Genomic DNA, 12,527 nt, shown 5'->3' with positions numbered 1-12,527 from the left:
TATAAAATATTTTTTATATTTACATATTTTATTAAATAACACAATAAATACAATAAAGTGTATTGAAGATTTTATCTGATTTTATATTTGTAAGTATATTAAACACATTTTTTATGGTATTTTATGTAATGATTTTGACTGAAATACTGAGTACTAGTGCGTCCAACCAAATTTGCTATAAGATTTTATAAGTTAAATTGAAATCGAAGTTTTCTGTATTGATAAAAATGAACAATAAAAAAAGACAATTTTAATGAAGACGCTGTCAACATTCAGGAAGTTACAATTTCGTTTCATTTATAATACGTTCAAGTATAGTTCAACGAATCTCGTCATTTCTGGCTTTATTAGCTGCCTTGCATGCATATGTCCTATACAAACGTTGCATACCCCTGCTGTGCTATATGGATTATTTTGAATTGAAGGGGTGAAAACCATAATAGTGTAAGTTACTTTTTTACTGAAGCTTACTAACCTACTGAAACAAATATGTTGAAAGAAAAAGTAAAATAAGTCATAATCCAAAATATTAACATTCGATTCATTCTTCTCACAGATTTTTAATTATGGATAGATGAAGTCTAATAAAACCTTTTCTTTCTCAAAGTCATAATTGACTTATATCACTATGGCTTTCATTCTTTCTATTAAAGTCCAAATTAATCCATGTGAATTTATTAAACGCATAAATAAAGCACAAGTCAAACAAGACAAACTCAAAAGATTGCGATGTTTGCCTGATTACTATTAACAATTCATTAATAAATCATTGGTGTGCAATCTAGTTACACCTTATTAACTATCTATTGATATATCACACATAAATTATTATCATCACGTTAAAATGGCTAATGTCAGTGCATGAGACGACATCTAGACGAGCATGCAGAATTTTGAGTGCGCGAACTTTATTATCCACGCACGGAAATACCGTAGATGTCATGGTCCATTTAAATTTGCGCGCGTACGCGTTTACGAGAGATAAATTAAGAATAATTTGTACAGTGTCTGAAGCGCGTAATTTAATTTAATTACTGAACGATTTGACGATCGACGTCACGCTCTCGTACGTTCCAGTGATGAAACCCAACACGCCGATTAGTATTATGATCATGTCCTTTGTGATTGTGAAGAAACCGAAACTGGTGTTATGCCAACAGACGATCATCTCGATCATCGGCGGAAATATGAGAGCCAGAGCGGTGCTACTAACAGCTCCGACCAGCGATATGAAAAGACCCAATTTTGGTATTGCTTCTGCCAAAATAACTGGAGAAACAATCAATTTTAGATCATAATGTATATAAACAAGCTGCAAAGTATTTAATTCCCATCCCAAATAATATTAATAAATTTATAACTTTAGACTCCAGATAAACGTCAAAACTTTTTGTTCTGTGCATTCATATTATAATACATTTAAAATACCTTTTAAAAAAGATATAAAATTACAATTTGAAAGACAAGTTTGATAAAAAAGTATTATATGTTATAAGTTATAAATTTTTGATTTAAATAATCTAGTTTAATATAATACTTTAGTTTGTACTTACAAGTAACAAAACACATGGAGGAACGGAATAGAATCTCCGTGAACACTGGCCATTTAAATGGACCAAATCTATCAATGATGCCAGGCCACATTATTGCAATCGGGACATAAAATTGCAATGCGTAGGTAAGTAATATGCTCAAAGAGATAGCAATCTTGATGCATTGTGGTAAACTGTACAGAAAATCAGTTTGTTAATCGAGGAAAGATAACTTGTTATATCTTATTTAATAAATAAAAATTACTTAATAAATAAAAAACTGAAATACGATTCAAGCTTTATGATTAATAATTAAAACATGCACGAAGCGCACACATTATTTGTGTTAAGTTCTCGCGAAATCATGAAGCTATTTTGGCTAATATTTATCACTGAACACAGCAAATGTTTAGGTATAAACCTTAATTGATTGTAGATGACTTTTCCGTCTACCCTTTGAATACAGAAAAGAAAATGTTATAATATGTAGTCGGTCAACGCTTAAGCTGACACAAGATAAGTCACAAAGAATAGTCACACGAAATATAATTAGCTTACTTACATTTCCTGTGGTGCAAGATTGAGTGTGACTGAACCGGCGACATCATCACCATATTTCAAATAAGACAGGAAACCCATTGTGACGAACATAATGCCAACTATCACCATACCGACATTGAGAACACCAAATGCTTTATTAAAATTGCTAGGTTTCTTCATTTCATTCATTAATGGCAGTACCTGTCAGAACATAGAAAGTTACGTTATCAACATAGAAAATATGTTACAATGCCGATTCTTACAATTGGCGGAAAAAACGGTTTTACTGAAATATTTAAAAGTATAGCTATACATAGTTCTAAAAATAATTTTTATTAGAGTATCAAAATAATTGTATACGTAGCACGTTCAAATTAGTTGCTAGAATATGTAAAACTTTTTGCAATATTTTGCTCATCGCACTTGAGTTTTCTACATTCTATTGTACATATAACTACATATTTTGATCCAACAATATCAATTTTTAGATCTGTATTTAGCTAAATTTTAAGATATTTCAGCAAAATCATTTTTTCCTCTTACTCATATCTGTGAGCTACATTAACAAAAGGCATTTTACTCACTAAAGTAATACCCTCGAAAGAATATATCACAGTGCCGAAGAACAGAGGTAGATTGTTCCAATCCGCGACGAATCTTCTTTCGTGAATGGATGGCAAATCGTAGCTCATGATGTATATGGTGGCGATATAACCAGCGATCATTAGGAAATTCGCTATTGAGGTCACAGGTACTAGATATTTGAGATTTCTGATCCAAGTACTAAGCATTATGGGAATCAATACTACAGCCATATGCTCATGAACGTCCATCTCAATTCCGTGCGCGTCCAGTACCTACCACGCAAAATAAAACAGACTGTGATATTTATTTATTTATTGCTAAATATAAAGATTAGATTAAAAATTCAATTTTCTGGGTTTCCTAAAAAATTATTATTTAATATATATAGTTAAGGTAATGTTATCTGCGTAAGCAATTCTTGGGCAATTTTATATTTTTGCGACAGAAAAGAACGGACATGTAGCGAACGAAGTATTAAAATTAAGAAGAATTAAGATGGAATCAATGAAAGATGCCTTACCTGTTTCATGTTTGTGGAAATGAAAACGAAATAAACGCAGCAGAATCCGAATTGCGTGACACATAAAAATACATTAACCAACTTTCTGCAACAAAATTACGAGAGAGCAACATTAACAATATGCGCTTTTGACTAATAAAAAATTATAAAAAATAATTAAATTGTGTGTGTTATGTTATATATAAAAGAGTGCGTAAAAAGAAAACTGAAAAGAAGGCGCAAGTAGCATCCAGATGAAAAATCTGAAAAGTATGTATAAGTATGTATAAGTAGAAATAAAAATGACTTGTATGAGCTTGTATTTCTTGTTATTATGTTTTGCTTTTTAAGAGTATTGTATATTTTAAAACAAGATGAAAATTATAAAAATAAACAAATTTACTAAAATATTTATAATTTCATTGATCAACGTACCTAATGAATTTTGTTCATTTTTATAATTTTTATCTCGTTTTAAGATACGCAATCGATCCCTTAGCTTCGCTATTTTGTCACGTACCTCATAAAAATCGAATATTTACGAAATCTAATGGGACCAGTAGCGAAACACATCTCCACAGTTCCGGCGAATCCAGTTGTGTTAGCATCATGACCAACACGACGTGTCACCTCTTTATTGCATTTAATCTGTAAGAAATATTAAATATCATAAGTATCAAGAATATACCTTTATAAACTCATAAATATTTATAAAAGATATTATTAATTTGTTATATTTAACTATTCTCCTATAATAAAATCATTATTTTCCCATTTTGCTTATATAATTAATTAATATTAATTAATCGTACGAGAATGTGTTGAGCATGCACGCAAATGATACCAAGGAAGATCGTTAGTGGTGGTGCCAACAACAATCCAGCGTTCTTGAAAGCATCTCCCAACGCAAAGATCCCCGAACCGACGTTACCTCTGAATAGATGCATCATCGTTTCCAGGTATCTGCAGTTATCCAATTTCACTTTGTTAGTGCATTTAATTTATTCTCAACTTTATGCAATGTGTCGAAAGCGAAATTCCAATCGTTATAAAGATTATGGCTATACATCACAAAAAGAATATGAATATTTAGTATATATTTTAAAATATACTAAGAAGAAAATATATAAGGCACAAATTTCGAAAATCTTTGAATTTTGCTAGTCTAGTCTAGTCATTAACTTTGTTCAATTTTGCTCACTTAATTTGTTAAATTCATCTTTTTATATTTAATTATATGAATCAATTTCATTATATGAATCAATTTCAATATGATTATCTTTCGGTTTAAATATCAAAATAAATATTAAAAAACAATTAACTTTCCAAAAATTTTACGACTGTAATTCGTGATTAATTAATTAATAATTAATTCTCATGATTTATCAATATTTTTAATAAATATGAATAACTTTGCTATCTGTAATTATATACATATAATTATGAAATAAATCGTATGTATAATTTTTAAATTTTTTATTAAAAAAATTATAATTTAAAAATATAATTAAAATTTATTTTTAGATATAATTCAAATAAATATCAATAAATTTAAAAAAAATCACATTTTAGAACCTAAAAGCTTGATAATTCGTGATCCTTAATAATAATAAGACAAAATTACAAGCTAAATCCTATTGATATAAATTAATGCACATTTATGTGTATCATTGTGCCAAAAATGTTTATTTTGGACATCGTCTATCAATTCCCTGAGGTATAAAAGACGAATTTTCTCTTGCAATTCGATCATACCAATATATCTGCAAACGTATTTTGCACAGCTGAGAATGCTAGAAAATTGTAACAATCAATGTCAATGTCAAAACAAAGTCACATTCTAACAAACGTGATTCTTCCCGGAAAAAAATAATTACCATTCGCACGGAAGTACAGGTATTTTATCGGACTATCGTAAATGAGTATCGAGATAATAAAATACTCGCTTCCGTTTTTTTAAATACATGACATATATTTTGCAATCATGTGTCATTTTTTTCGCCGTATCTAATCATGTTGCAATGTTTGTTTGATTCTCTAGATATATTTATTGTTAAGATGTAATATTATTTTCATCGCTCGTATATGACATACACTAAATGATCTTCTGCTTTTGTTAACGCGAATCAAACTTACGAGGTGGGATGATTTACAGAGATACCATGCTCATTACTTCCATTTTTTGTGGTATCGCTGCTCTTCTCTATCGCTAGAATGGGATCCTTCGATTGAAATGCTCCATAAGTTCCACTATTTCTGTAATAAAACAAGAATTTGTAAAAATTGGAAATTATATACGTTATAATATAATAAATTGTTAAACATCACGAGTGACAGATCTATTTTTAAGTTCTAAAAAAATTCTATTTAACTGTAAAGATGAAGGAACTAGTTGCAATTATATTAATTGTCGCTATCGCAGACAGCACAAAATACTAATAAAAGCTACTAAAAGCTAACGAAAAAAAGATGTTTTTAAAGTTATCTTTCCGATAAAGCGAAAAGATGTCTAAAGGTGACGAAAAGATATCGTTTTTTTAGATTGTCTTTTCAGCAAAACAAAAAGATGTTTATATAATAAGACATCTTTTAGTTTCATCAAAAAGACAATTTAAAAAAGACATCTTTTCGTCATCTTTTAATTGTCATTTTCGTAAAGCAGAAAGTTGACTAAAAGATATCTTTTCGTATTGCTAAAAAGATAATATTAAAAAATTTCTCATGTTTGAAAACCATACAGGATAGAATAAAAGATGCAGTATTATGAGATTTTATTCGTGTTCTAATAAACACTAATAAATTATTTTTTATAATTGAGTCTCCAAAGAGGATATCCTAAGATAATAGCTTTTGCCCACCGACAAACATTACAAAATTGAAATGGGATGTATATATTATTAGTCATGCAATTTCATTTCGCTTTGTGTAAAAATTAATTTAAGAATTCGATGTTATTAAATGTTATATGTGCCAAAATATAAAAACTAAATACTATCTTAAAGACGACCAAAAGATATTCAAAGAAATCCTTTAGAAATCCTTTAGTTATCATATGAATAAGATTATAAGATGACTAGCAGTGCGACATCTATCGTCTTTTAGTCTTATCATCTTTTCGTAGACTATCTTTTTTTACCATAAAAGATATTTACAACAATTTAGTTATCTTTTAGTCATTTTTTAGACGACTTTGTGCTCTCTGGATGTGTATATCCATAACCTTGATATTTCAGGATTTTCCTCAGACAATGATATTAATTACCGGATATGTGTGATGAATGTACTGTAATTTTTAAGCGCAATTAAATGTTCATAACTAACGTTAATGACTTGAGAGTGACATAGACAAAAAAATATATAGTTGAAAAATATTTTCTTAACGAATTCAATAGATATGATCGTGCCAATGGAACAATACGACATTCTTGGCACGATTTGATATCTGAAATAGCATGTCTATAAATTTAAGGCAGAGGTTTGTCTCGACGTTTATTAATTGTTTCCGTATTGTTCTTATTTCAATATATCTTATTTCATTGTTATAAATTATTATGATATTTTTTATCGCTATTAGTAAGCATACAAATATTTATAAAAAACAAATTAGACAAGAGAATAATCATGATAGCACAAGAGATACTAATAACAATTAATTATCCAGATTCAATATATCATAAAAACAAAATTTTTTAATCCGCTTATCACAAGTTGCGTAACATCAAATCATCATAATATCGTTTAAAGACTGTCCCTGTAATTATGCAACTCAGCAAGTGATTAAGTTAGATCGAATGAAGTAATTAAATCACATTCCTCATGTGGCACGTATAATCAGAATTAGCTACAGTGTCACACATTTGCGATTGTACTAATCTTTTATTGCTATCCGTCACAGCGGTTTATATGATTATTGCTTGTCACAGCATATATATTGCTTATAATAATCAGTCAATAGTCATATAACAAACTTTTCGATTATTAGATAACAAACGCTTTTCCTTGAACGAAGTTCATTAATGTATAAACATCAGTAGAGTAAACTTATGATTAAATGACTACTATTGGAATATTAAGTTTGAAATACAATATTAATTATATATTAGTAGTAGAAGAATAAAGAGACAGAAAAAAGAAAGAGAGAGAGAGAGAGAGAGATAGATAGAGAGAGAGAGAGAGAGAGAGAGAGAGAAAAACTCTCTTAATAAAGTTTCTACACTCTCGATTTATGTTGTTTAAGATAAACTTACCCGAGTGGCTGCTTAAAAGTTGTTTCATCGCCGTGAACAGAATTCTTCTTCGACGAGATCACGGAAATCGGACTGTTGTTCATTTCCATCTGTAAGATAATTAGTAGTATAAAACATGAAAACATATTTTCGAATGTGTTCAAAAAACATATAATATATAGTATAATGTATGTATAACATTCTGTTATGTGCATATTATTTTGTATAATATATAATATATAATATATTATACATACATTAAATGTTTATACATAAGAATAATGTATATCTAAAGAAACATTAAAATATATGTATACATATAGCAACATCTCGATCTATTCTTGCGCGCGACTCTATTTGCAAGTTCGAAATTATGAACTCGCGCTTTTCGTCAAACAAATACGTCAGAAATACGTCAAAAGTCCTTTGTTCAACTGTCTAGACATATTACGACAACATGGTGAATGAAACGCGTATATACGATTAATCAAGCGTCAAATATTTAAACTGTCATCGGCATCAAGTGTTGGCTCGAGTATGTATTTTTACTCGAGTTGCATCCTTTTGCTGTGTATTGTTTGTTGTCTCACTGAAAACTTGACTGCGACAAATGGAAATAGATCAAAGGTGATTTCTTCAGTATTATTCCGTTATTAACAACATATTGTTCAATTGAACGCGCCTTATACGACTTCATATATTGATTGGCTTTTTAATTAATCCGTATAGCGTGCACAGCATTTAATATTACGTCAGAGATCAATACAATGTTGAAAGATTGAGAAAAAAGAAAAAGAGGGAAAACGCTCATTTGCGAACATGTGTGAGAAAGTGATAAGTCTAGTTTGCCAATAGTCATATATATGTTATATAAATCGTTACAGTCGTTAACTTTTTTAAACAATAAGAATCTTTAACTTTTTTCTTCACTTAATCGCTTAATAAAGGAATCGGTACGCTCTTTAATCACAACTTTTGCTCGTAAATTACATACATGGCTAAGAACAAACAATTTAGTCTTATAATAAATTTGTAATAAATTCTTCTGTTGTTTTGTCTCTAACGAGATTAAATAAATATACATCTTCCAATAAACATCAAAAAAGTAATATAACATCAATATTTCACATTCAACATTATAAATGTAATATAATATGTAATATACGTGTATGTAATAATTACATTGAATTGAGTATGAAATTATAACAATGATCGATGATATGTTATTTTTAATCTATTTATCAAGTTCATTGTTGTTTGTAATGAATCATTGATCTACAAATTGGGTGTTCTACAAATTTTCCACTTTATCTGGTAGATATAATGGAATTTAAAAATAGAATTTCTGAGAAAGATAAAAGATTTATCAATGATATCTAGGTTTTGTTACGTAGTAAATGCGAAGAACGGATGGCGCGTCTTTAACGAAGAGAACTTTGTAACGTAAAAAGTATAATATAGTAATCATTATCAAGTGGCATTTCTTCAGACGAAATAAAAAGGGGTGACCTTATATACTAATTATCATGTAAAACGTGCCCATAATCATTTCCTGTGCCACTTACCTTTAATAACATAAACGATCTTAATCGAGATATCCTTCAGGTTACAACCCGAGAAGCTATTATATACTTAATGTAGTAAATCTAACGTGTAGTAAATCCAACGTCACGTGGAAGCGCCGAATTGTCACCCGGCGCAAGTGGAACAACACGAGATATTTACAGCGTGTTGCTAGTGTAAGACGATAGCTTAGCCGATGCACGATATATCTTTATGTGCATAATAATCTAAAACTGTAACTTTGCAAAAATACACACAGTCAATGATAATGTAGACAAACAATAGATAATTACAACGTAATTATGTGATTATTTTACGTAGCTTCGCGCATGACATCGACAATATGCCAATGTAGAAGAATAGATAACGCCAAAAATAGATAAACGCATGCAGAGAAATGTAAACATCGCCAATACTTTTTGCAGCTTGTATAGAAGCTCAGAAAAAAACATTTGTGCCCATTTCTGATAATATTCCGTATCTCTAAGCTTGGAAACAGTGGAAAACAACGATTACCATAATTATCTGTGCATTAAAATATCTAGGCATCATTAAAAAATTTTATCTGCTTAAAATATCTAACTATCTCTTCAACATTTTCTAAATGTTAGAAAAAGAAGAGTAAGATGAACCGAGATTAAAATTAATTTACATAGAAACTTGCATTAGTTATAATGGAATATAAACGTAGTTAATCTGTAAAATGTTTGAGTAAAAATGTATGAATTAAACGTGAGTAAAATATACGAATTAAACATAGGAGGAGATGTATTATTGTCTGTATTAGATAATACCTTTTAAATGTAATGTGTTATACTAATAGATTACGAATCATGATCTTTAATCCAAATGTCTCGCACAGAACTATGATAGATGTTTGCTTATACATACTTGCATAGATTTTCGGCAAATAATTACGCTAAATGATATTTTTCATTGTTTCCAAATTTAAAGATATAAAATATTATAGTCAGAAAGAAATTCAAATTCCAGGGAAGTGTAAATAAAAGACAATTAAGTTAATGCAGACTCGAATTTACGCTACATATATTTGATTTGAACATAGCAAAGATATAAGATAGGATCGCGTGTACAAAGTTGAATCTTTGTATTATTCCTATTGTTTTATTTATTTACATTTAATTTATGCATGTATGCGTAAGATAAATACATATCTCTATTTACATATCACATTTTTTTATTTTGTATTTTCCCACAAAATATAATGTACTGTATTGAATCATTGATACTGTATTTCGCACATTTGTAATAAATACATGATTTATTGAAATGATATGTAATTTATCACTGAACGATTACAGCACATAGACAAATGAACTTTACAATTTAGAAGCAAGGGCAATATGATATCTCTGAAAGATAATAATCCGTTTAATCTCATAGATATATTACATACTTGAGTTAGTTATTAGCAATAAAAATCTTATTTTAGTTAATTAATTAGTTATTAGATCACTGTTAATTTGATTTGTTATTTTGTATGTCGCTTTTCTAACACTTTGATTAAGCACTTATATGAAAATAAACGCAAGTGTATTGAGCAAAATTGTACTCACATTAAGTAAATAAGTAGTCACAGCATAATTATCTTAAAAACCTGTTCTAAAAAAAATATTGTAGAAAATAGTGTAAAAATCTTAAAAGTCATTATTTTTATTTTTCCGTAGCTCATAAAAATATAAATAATGTAAATTTTATTCTATATATACATATTAAAAAACTGTAACTACGAAAATAGAATTTTTATCTCATCTATTTCTTTAAAGATTAAAATTTATAATAACTTTTATAATAAACATTGAGAAAACTTAAACACGATCTCCGTCTACAATTTGGATCTTTTTTAGCACGAGCGAAATTTCATTTTCAAATGTCTTCGAAATAAAGAAGGGAGGCGGTCCTCCTCTTATATTTATTTGATAATGTAATAGAGATGTTGGAAAGTTACTGGAATTTTTCCATATTTAAAAAAAATATCTTTAAAACAGTAAAAAAATGAGTTGGACGAAAAAGATCTAGATTGCCGATGGAGGAAGTAAAAATATAATTGCAGAAAAAGAGTTAATTATACGTTGAGATAAGCTCACGTTATGACTTCTCCAAATCTTTTTAATTAAAATTTGATTAGATAAGTTCAATTGGAGATTTTCACAAATATTCAAATAATCAATTAAAATTTAAATCAGTTGTATGAAGGTACATGTTAAGTAAATTAGATAAATATATTTTATTCAGAGATGTGTTGTGTGATAAAAAAACGAATACGATAATATTAAATCAGTGATACAAACACGTCTTTATTATCTATAATGATACAGGAATGAAAGGAGATGATATGTCATTCGTCGAAAATTTGTATTCTACTTTTTCATTGTAAGCTAATTACACGACCGTATGGCAAATACTAACAACATACTTATCCAGTTAGTCAACTTAATGTAATCACCATAAGTGCTATCGTAATTTATCAAAAGGTTTTTTTAAAGGTTTCAATCGGAGAGAAGTGGAATAGTGTTTGTGAGAATATTAATCAAATATTTTTATATTTCATAATCCACATGACGAGAATTAATTACATTCGGAATCACCCGCGCTATTATTAGATTCACGTCAATCGTAGATGGATCAATCACGATCATGTTTGCAATCTCATGATATATGGCACGAGCAACCATTGAAGTTTGGTCGACCTAAAGCACTGTCTCACGAGTTTCACTCGAGGAAACTACAGCTTGATCTCTGATCGATGCAAATTCATTTTTTGGCAACGTTACCGCTGCCAGCGACGATATTACCGAAATAGAAGCGTTCATCAGCGCTCTTTTGGTTCTTAATCATCTGCATCTTTTATCAAACACGAGCCCCGATTGCATCGAAATACAATAAATCCTATCTTTGAAATAAATTTTTGAAAAAAAGCTCATAGTTTGATTTTGACCTTCCTAATGATATCGGCGATTGCAAGATTTTATTAGATGTCACTATATAAATTATGATTATGACATTTGAGTCGCGATTAAGATGCGATCTGTTTAAACTGTCAAGTGTGATTAGATTATTATTTAGCATGACTGATATGATGATAAATACATTGCGCGAGGAACTGATGCGTCGGTCTTTCGGAGAATCTATAAGAATGAAACAATTTTCGGAAGATAAACATTTCTAAAATTAAATTGAAGTGCCCCCGATAACTTAGAAGAATAGAGATGACTTAAGAAGAGAAGCTTACAGGAAGTAATTATCTTTAATCCTCCAGAGCTGACGGTCTATTAGACTCATTCAATTATATTCTTTATGTTACATCTGCAAATTTAAATTATTATGTTATTAAAACAAACTTAGTATTCATTCTTTTTGATATCAGTTATGTCGCTTCGATTCCTTAAAATTAATTAGTGCCGTTCAATCAAAAAAGTGAATGGGTCTTACAGATAATAACAATAACTGTATTACAGATTTTGGTGATTTTTGCTCTGAAGACTTAGTTATCTTTATAAATACATATGTCTCAAATATGGAACGATAGGTATTCACTTCAGTTTTAATATCTAATATTTC

The 12,527-nt window shown here is 29.1% G+C and overlaps 1 protein-coding gene across 3 annotated transcripts in view; it reads right to left on the bottom strand.

The window, feature by feature from the left end:
* Nucleotides 1-162: 162 nt before the first annotated feature.
* LOC108685990 (proton-coupled amino acid transporter 1-like) overlaps nucleotides 163-12,527 on the bottom strand; it is a 15,736-nt gene continuing 3,371 nt past the window's right edge. The window contains exons 1-11 of one of the 3 annotated variants that reach the window (XM_018191013.1): nucleotides 8,948-9,181; nucleotides 7,404-7,492; nucleotides 5,293-5,412; nucleotides 3,969-4,119; nucleotides 3,677-3,804; nucleotides 3,178-3,262; nucleotides 2,657-2,929; nucleotides 2,095-2,273; nucleotides 1,954-1,986; nucleotides 1,554-1,726; nucleotides 163-1,269 (exon numbers count right to left, since the gene is read on the bottom strand). In XM_018191013.1, the coding sequence (XP_018046502.1) occupies nucleotides 1,028-1,269; nucleotides 1,554-1,726; nucleotides 1,954-1,986; nucleotides 2,095-2,273; nucleotides 2,657-2,929; nucleotides 3,178-3,262; nucleotides 3,677-3,804; nucleotides 3,969-4,119; nucleotides 5,293-5,412; nucleotides 7,404-7,492; nucleotides 8,948-8,959 (1,485 nt within the window). In that variant the 5' untranslated portion in view covers nucleotides 8,960-9,181 and the 3' untranslated portion in view covers nucleotides 163-1,027. Of the gene's footprint in view, nucleotides 1,270-1,553; nucleotides 1,727-1,953; nucleotides 1,987-2,094; nucleotides 2,274-2,656; nucleotides 2,930-3,177; nucleotides 3,263-3,676; nucleotides 3,805-3,968; nucleotides 4,120-5,292; nucleotides 5,413-7,403; nucleotides 7,493-8,947; nucleotides 9,182-12,527 lie in introns of those variants that run through there. The other 2 variants (XM_018191014.1, XM_018191015.1) reach the window with 2 other exon arrangements.

The sequence above is a fragment of the Atta colombica genome, unplaced genomic scaffold, assembly GCF_001594045.1.
Source record: "Atta colombica isolate Treedump-2 unplaced genomic scaffold, Acol1.0 scaffold163, whole genome shotgun sequence".
NCBI classification, from domain to species: domain Eukaryota; kingdom Metazoa; phylum Arthropoda; class Insecta; order Hymenoptera; family Formicidae; genus Atta; species Atta colombica.
Note: the sequence above shows the minus strand (reverse complement) of the source record. Positions and strands in the feature narration are given on the sequence as shown.